Raw genomic sequence first — 8,714 nt, forward strand, 5'->3', positions numbered from 1 at the left:
TGAAATTTCATCATTTTTTGTATATTTCCCGGTTTTATTCCTTTAATCTGTTTCTTTTATTTATTTTGAAACTTCTAAACACTATTATTTTCTTAGTCATATTATTTATCAAATTTTCTCTTATTTTTTTAAAAATTTTCTGAATAACAATTTTATAACTCGATTTTATTTGTTTGTTCCTTTAATTATTTTTTTTATTATTATTAAAACCTCTCGAATCTGCCGATTTTTTGCAATTTAAATAATATTTTATAGTTGAAACATTAACTTACAATATAGATTAAATCTTTCTTTTTATGTAAAAATGACTAAATACATAAAATTATTTATATTCCAAAAATCAGAAATTTTATGTTTTTTAATTAATTTTCTTAACATTTCCCCAATTCGCATAATATTTTCGTGATCGATGATCACATTTAAATTAAACATTTAATAATAAAAATAACATTTAAATTTTATTTATTGTAATATAATAAGAAGTAATGCTTGATATTGTCTGGATAGAAGTTTCTATCTTTTTTTAAAATATTTTTCAGCAGTTTAATAGCTTTTTCAACGGATGCAGAGGATGCCTGACAGCGTGAAAGTAAAAAATAATCTCGTTGGCTAATTTTCGGTTCAGTCATCTCAATAATAGGTTTAAATCCGTTTTCCTCCATTCTTTTATTCATATAATTTTTAATATTTGCCTTATCATCATAAAAATGTAGTCCTTCTATGTCATAATATTCCCGATTGATTGAATAGTCGCAACATTCCGAAACTTTGAGAATATCTATTATTTGTGAATAATTGCATATGATCTCCGTTAATTTCATCTCAATATCGGGATAATTGAATATGCATAGTTAATAACTATTTGTCATTATTCTATTTATTTTTATGGGAAAAAAATATCGGGATTATTTACATCATAGGTAGGGCAATTTTTTTTTAACCTAAAAACTTCGATTTTTTAACCTAAAAATTTTAACTTTTTAACCCAGTGATTCTTAACGGGGGCGCTGGCGCCCCCCTGGGGGCGCTGGAACATATTAGGGGGGCGCTGGAATTTTAATTTTTTTTAATTATTATAAATATTTTATTAGTTTTTGTAAATCATTATCACGTGCTTTTCTATTAATTCTAAATTCAAATTGTCTTGTGTGTACGTAAAAAAATTATTCACTGATAATATTTATAAATATTTGTTAATTGTATTTAATATTTTAGAACTTTTTAATAAATATTTTAATTATATTTTATAGATGTCTGATAAAAAAGTAAAACGACGTATATATTCGGATGAATACCTAAAGTTTGGAGTGATACCCTACGACCATAACAATTCACTTCCATGTGTCTTATGTGTAAAAAGGTCTTTACAAATGAAGGAATGAAGCCTTCAAGAATGCTAAATCATCTTAAGATTTGTCATCCTGACAAACTTGATGCGGATATCAATTATTTTTCTAATCTGAAATATAATTATGAAAATCGTCTTATGATTAATCAACTATTTACAAAAAATTCGAAGATGCTTGAAAAAGGCCTATTAGCATCATACAAAATATCGCAATTGATAGCGAAATCAGGAAAACCTCATACTATTGGAGAGTCATTAATATTACCAGCTATCAAAGAAGTGTTAAATTCAATGGTTGATTGTGATTCTGAACAAATAATTTCATCAATTCCTTTGAGTAATAGTTCTGTTTCTTCCAGAATTGATGAAATGGCATTTGATATCGAAGAAACCCTATGTGCATTTTTAAGAACAACAAAATTTTCAATTCAGATTGATGAATCGACATTCAACGATAGTGTTGCACTTTTATTAGTTTACGTACGTTATATTAATCAAAATGATGTAATTCAAGAAGAATTTTTATTTTCTGAACACCTTGAACTCGATACAAGAGGATTAACAATTTTCAAAACTGTTGAACAATATTTTTTGAAACATGAAATACCCCTTAGCAATATTTTTGCTTGTTCAACAGATGGGGCACCTGCGATGGTTGGAGTTCATCGTGGGTTTTTGGCATATATGAAGGAAAAAGTACCGAATATTTTTACAATCCATTGCGTCATTCACAGACAGCATTTAGCTGCGAAAAATTTAAGTGAGAGGCTGAATGAATCACTAAATGTTGTCATATGTGCAATAAATCGTATTAAAATGCACCCATTGAATTCGAGAATATTTCGACATATTGTGAACAAAACGATGAGCATTATGAACGACTTCTTTTGCATACCCATGTTAGATGGCTTTCAAAAGGAAACTGTTTGTGTCGATTTTTTGAATTGTATGATTCAATCTTAGAATTTTGTCAGTTACATGAGCAGAGAATTTTTAGGTAATTATTCCTTAATCATTTTAGTAAGTTGATTTTATTGAAAGCTGATATAGCTTATCTAGCTGATATTTTTTATAAAATCAACCAAGTAAATATTAGCTTGCAAGGAAACAATATCAATTTAATAAATGTAAAAGGAATTATTATGCCTTTTATTGAAAAATTACAACTTTATGAAAACAATATTAAGAAAAAGATTTTTATTAATTTTCCAAATCTACAAAAATTTGGGGTTATTTTTTGTAATAATATTTATTAGGTCGAAAAATTAACGGATTCTGACTGTGAATGCTTTTGCTTGCATCTAAAAATGTTAAAAGATGACATGAAAATCCGCTTTGAAGATTTAGAAAATTTAAAATTTTTTGATTGGTATATAAATCCATTTGAAACTGAAAACGTTAATTTATCTCAAGAAATAACAGAAAATTTATTAAATCTGAAATATGACTTTGAAGCTAAAGTCATTTTCAACAAATATGGATATCAACAATTCTGGGTTACTCATAGAAAAAATATCCTTTATTGTGGAATGAAATTGAAACACTTATAATAGCATTTCCTTCAACATATCTAGTTGAAAGAGGATTTAGTGCAGTCTCTAATATTTTGACCAAAAAAAGAAATAAATTACAAATTGTGAATAGAGGAGATTTGAGACTAAGTCTGTCGACTATTGAAGCTGACATAAAACGATTGACAAATTCCCATCAAGCACAAGGCAGTCACTAAAATTTTTTTATATAAAAAAGTTTGGTTTGTGAATACCCTTTTTATTCTAAAAAAATAATAAGTAATATTCGAAAATATTAAAATGAAACATTGGCGAAAAAATTGCCAAATAAATCTATAATTGAAAAAAAATAAATTAAATAATAGGGGGGCGCTGAAATTTTGAAGCTTCGAAATTGTGTCAAAAGGGGGCGCTGACTTAAAAAAGGTTAAGAACCACTGTTTTAACCTAAAAATAACCAATTTTTAACCTATAAAACAAAAATTTTAACCTAACAAATTTTAACTTAAGAATCATTTATTATACAAACATATAACATAATTCTCTATATTTTCAATATTAAAATTTCTGTTATCCCTCATAAAGTTTTAAATTTGAGAGAAGCATCGTTCTATGGAAGAGATGAAGGCTGACACTTAAAAGCATACAATATTTTTCAGGAGAAATTGATGATTTGTCATTCTATAATTTGACATAAATCATTTTTTTGTAATCGTTCATTCGAATATTTTTCAATTATATCTGATTCGTCGTCAAATTTTAAATTCTTTAGCTCATTGTAAGCTAACTCTATTGAGGAGTGAGAACTTTCAAATTTGCACAATAATTCTGCTATTATTAAACTAGTTTTACCTGGAATTGTCGAATAATTTCTAACAATAGAACTTAAGCTTTTTACTAGAGATTCATCTCTTAGGCTATTTTTTGCAGCCTGAACAATGATTCCATCATCAGGAATTGTTTTGAAAATGTTTATCACATGTATTAAATTTTTGCATAATAAAATGCAGCAGTTAGCCAAGTACCCCATCTAGTTAAAACTACATGAGGTGGAATTCCAATTTCATTAAATAGTCGTTTTCTCTTGTTATTTTTTGTTATTGCCGCTTGAATTGATGCAATAAGAGAATCAATTTCAGGATAAATAGTCCTGATTTTCATTGAACAATTATGCATCAGATGAGCAACACAAGTTACGTGAAATAACCTTGGATATAAAAGCTTAAGAACTTTTCCAGCTATAATTATATGTTAAATTAAAACCTGCTAGCATATATTTAGCGGAATCTGTTATTAGGAGAAGGAAATTTTGTCTTTCAATTAAAACGCATTTAATCGTATCGTCAACAATTTGAATAATTGTTTCTTTGGTAGAAGTTTTATCAATTTTTACGAAAGAAATCAAATAAATTTTATCGGGATTTTTAAGTATCCCCATTAAAACTGCAACAAATTTTTGGCTACGAATAGTGACCTCGTCACTTATGGCGAATACAAGTTGATTTCTAAAAAATTATATTCATAAACCTAAACTTTTCTTGAAATAATACAATATATTCAGTTTTCAATTGTTTAACCGCACATTCTTGCTTTGTATTGGGAAGGAAGAGGCAAAGAAGTATTCTTGAATAAATTCTTTAGAGGAGGCATAGTCAATTTATGCAAGGGTATATCGCATTGAATAAATGCTTTAGTGACTTGCATTGACCAGTCATCATTGGGTAACTCGTCCAAACAAAGCTGATAGAAATTATTCTCTAAAAATTATATTAATTTGTAAAAACTTAATAAATTTGAGTGCTTCTTCGATTCTCGGTGAGAATTCACAAAATGCTTTTTCTCACACCTGACTGTGCATAAGCAAAGTTGACATTGCAACTCGCCATTCTCTCGTAATAAAAACTCCAGCGGATATTCAATAACAATTTTTTTTGCCTTAAAATACATTGTTTTTGCAGTTCTTGGCATACTAAACACCCACGCGCTATTTTAAATAAAGTTAAAATTTTTAACTTTATAAAAAAAATTTTTTTAACTTTTTAACTTTATTTTTTTCTTTAATAAGTAACTATTTCATTTAAAAAATACTTTATTTTTACTTTTAAGCCAAAATACACATTTTCATATATTTTAACTTTTTTAACTTAAATTGCCCTAATCATAGGTTTTCACGAGAAATTTCTCGCGGCGCAAATGCTAATAAAAAATAATCTCGCGGCACATAATCAAAAATCAAAACATAATTATAAATTCCAAATTCAAAATTTATTATTTTTACATAATTTTTCTATGTCTGGCTCAATATTTGATAAGGCCAGTCGCATTTCTAAATCTAAATCCAGTAGATTTTCTCGCTTATTTGTTTTAATGTTTTGTAATGCAGAAAATCCCTTTTCACACAAATAGTAAAGAAACCTGAATTTAATCATATAATAAAACAATATACAAGTCCATTAAGTCTTCCAGACATAGATGGTGCCCCATATGTGCATACACCAACACAATTTTTAAAGGAAATATTATGTTGATTAAAATAATCAAATATCAAATTGTACATATCAATTGCACGAGTAGTAGTAACTAATGCCTTGCAGAAAAGAAATTGTTCAATAATAGTTTCTGACTTTTCAGTACGAATATAAATAAGCAACTGTGCAATTTCTGCTACGTCAGTTGATTCGTAAATTTGCAATGAATATAAATTTCTTTTTAAGCCATGAATTATTCACGTAAAGAAAAATAGAGAAGAGAAGTTAACTAATTTAGATGAGTTGCCGAACGGATGGACAGGCAATTTCCACGTAATATCGCGAACGACGTAATTTCCACGTAATTTAGGTGAGTTGCTGAAAAAGCCAGCTCGTTTCACGACTGTCGTGACTCCTCCTCAAGATGATTAAACCAATCTCTGTACGAGTTCGCACTTACGACCATTTAAAGATAGACCGATCTCCGCGAAACCAGACGTGATTTTGTTAATGTCCTCCAAAGGTAACATCGTCCAAATACCAAAAATTGACATTGGACGCAAGGTTGCGTGCAATATGGTCATCGGAGGCTTTATATTGGAAGTGCGAATAATTGATTTAACTCAATTTATTTTTAAGGAGTATCATCCTAAAAATGATATTTGTGTGGCCTAATTTATCTGTCAGGTTCGGGGGACTAGATAATATCCTACCTGAACTAATAAAGTACGCGCCAATTAAGCTTGCTAGAACAATTGCAAACATCCTGAACAAAGAATTTGAGCAGAATAGTCTATTAGACCTCGGCAAAGGATGGTTAATTCCACTAAAGAAACCCGGAAAAAAAAGAGAAACCATACCCAACTTAAGACCTATTAGCCTAGTATCGACGCTTCGGATAACACTCTCACTGGTTGCATTAGAAAGAATAAAAACTAAGATGGCAAATTTTCTTTGGGTCAAAAATGACAGTTACATACATTTTTTTAAATCTGCTTTATATGGAAAGTGCAAATAATTAATCTGACTTAAAGTATATTTAAGGAGTATCATTCGAAAAATGATATTTGTATGGCATAATTAGTACAATAATTGATTTCTATAATATAAATTTAGTAAACTAGTAAATATTAGATACGTGCCAAAAATCGAGTCTGTAAATTATAGTTCACTTACATGATTGTCTGGAAATACTACAATTATTTTTTTGATTATAATCAATTCCATAATTTGTGTACAAGAATTATTGCAGATGCTTATTGATTATATTATTAGTCAATTATTAAATTTCAATGTATTCTTTAAAAAAGTGATTTTAGCCAAAAACTCAAAAAATCAATTTATTAAACTACTAACTCAATTCGAGCAGATGCAATATAATTACTTATATAATTAAAAAAATGACTTGTTATGATTGCCATGATTTTGAAAATGAACTTAAGTGATTAACCCAGTTGGTACTATTTACTCTCAAACAGCCCGATTGGAAGACGCCTGTTAAAAACTGTATTTTCAGTGGTTAGATAATCATACTTTGGTTTTAGCTTGGTATTGAGTGGTACTTAAAAGTAGGTTGGATGGTTTGCACTAGGAGTCGGAAATGACTTGTTTTTATTAATCTCAAATATATTTTATTGTATTTGCTAATCTGACTGCACTCCCCTGCGGCGTCGCTAAAAACCGTATCAAAGAGCGACTTTCAGCGTAGACACCGCTCTAACATTCCATTATACATAATTAGCGTAGTTATCATTACTGTTTTTAGTTGCTGTCCCCGCATGGAAGGTCAACTGAAATGTACCAAATGTAAAGAAGTAATTTATACAAAAAACCCACATTTGCGTCTTATGGACTCATTTTATCACACTAACTGTCTTCAGTGTTCTGTGTGTTCTCAAGTACTCACAGATCTTTGTTACGTGAGGGACGAGATTTACTGTTTTAACGACTATACAATGTTTTATTAAAAACTTAGTTTGTAGGAATTTTAAGTTTTGTCCGTTGTGTAACGTCCAAATTGAACTAAATACATTGGTGTATACCATCAAGTCACATATGTATCATGTTGAATGCCTCAAGTGTCGGTGTTGTAATAAAGAACTCAAAACTGGGGACTTCTTTTCCTATGCTGATAAATCCACACTTTACTGCATGGACTATTATCACAAAAATATATGTTTGGTAATTGAGCTATTTTTAGTAAAAACTGAAAACACTGCGGAATCGAAAAGAAAAATCAAAGTCTCCTAAATCTTGTTCGGGAGCGAATGGGAGTCCTGAAAAGCTGAATCCATTAGTGAGGAAGTTCAAACCAACCATGAAGCCAACAATAACTTCAAAAAATGCAAACAACGTGGACGGAGGACATCAATCAAACCACACCAAATTGGGCTTCTTACAGAATTGTACGAAAGTGAAAGAAAGCCATCGCGTCATACATTGGAAGAAATGACCAAATTGACTGGACTACCAATTCGCGTGATCCAAGTCAGGATGGGGGTCTCTAGTGTTAGGTCTGGTTTCAAAACAGGAGGTCCAAGGAACGGAGAAACAACCCGAGCAACTCTAGCCTCCTACCTTCCAATCCACCTCCCAGTAACACAGAATTTGGGGTCTTCAAACATCAGTTTAATCAAAGGCCACAAATCTTCCAGAATAACAGATCTGGAAATAATTTTTTTTCGTCATTTGTGACAGATGATCAACATTATGGGCATTATCGAAACGAATATTACCCAGAAAGTATGTTGAGGAAGCCAATAAATCCAATGCTGTTTCCTCCCTCAAGGCATTTTTAAACTCCTGATCAGACATTCCAGTACCCTCCCAATATGCATTTCTACAGAAATCTTAATTTTTAACATTCTGCTAGTCTAATAAATATAGTGTTTAAAATGTTCAGATTGCACTTTTTCTAAGGTTTAGTTTTAGAATTGTCGACCGAAATGGTTCTCATTTCTCTCCTACTTTCCTAAACATCCAAATAGTGATTTGGGATACGCTTCTTCCAGGAGATCCAAAATACAAAATAATTTTCTTTCCAGAAGTTTTTTTAGAGATTAAGGCATGATCTGCTAACGAATTCCAAGAGATTTTATTTGATTTCCTCCGTGGTAATAACATAAGTTGCTTCCTCAACAAGTATTTTATTGACTGTTTAATTAAGTACATAGACAAGTCTGAAATCATAAGTGACAATCAAAAACTCATCAAAACGACTAATCTCTGCGTCTTTGGCTAGGCTCCAAAATCTGGAAACTTGGTGAATTTTTTGTATTAAAAACTAGAAATTGACAAGAAATAGTTATCTTTTGATAAAAAAGAAATTTAATTTAACTAAAATTAGACACGTTTATTAATTTCTCTCTTGTTACTTTGATGTTTGCT

At 29.9% G+C, this 8,714-nt stretch overlaps 1 protein-coding gene across 1 annotated transcript; it reads left to right on the forward strand.

Moving 5' to 3' along the window:
• The first annotated feature begins 1,393 nt into the window (after positions 1 to 1,393).
• On the forward strand, positions 1,394 to 2,311 carry LOC115230313 (protein ZBED8-like). Its single transcript, XM_029800520.1, has one exon. It carries the CDS (start codon positions 1,394 to 1,396, stop codon positions 2,309 to 2,311), a length of 918 nt encoding a protein of 305 aa, XP_029656380.1.
• The last annotated feature ends 6,403 nt before the right edge of the window (positions 2,312 to 8,714 follow it).

The sequence above is a fragment of the Octopus sinensis genome, unplaced genomic scaffold (assembly GCF_006345805.1).
Source record: "Octopus sinensis unplaced genomic scaffold, ASM634580v1 Contig15281, whole genome shotgun sequence".
Lineage (NCBI taxonomy): Eukaryota > Metazoa > Mollusca > Cephalopoda > Octopoda > Octopodidae > Octopus > Octopus sinensis.

Bases quoted from the DNA above. Each gene is read 5' to 3' on its own strand.
- LOC115230313 (XM_029800520.1), top strand. From the start codon at position 1,394: ATGCTAAATCATCTTAAGATTTGTCATCCTGACAAACTTGATGCGGAT.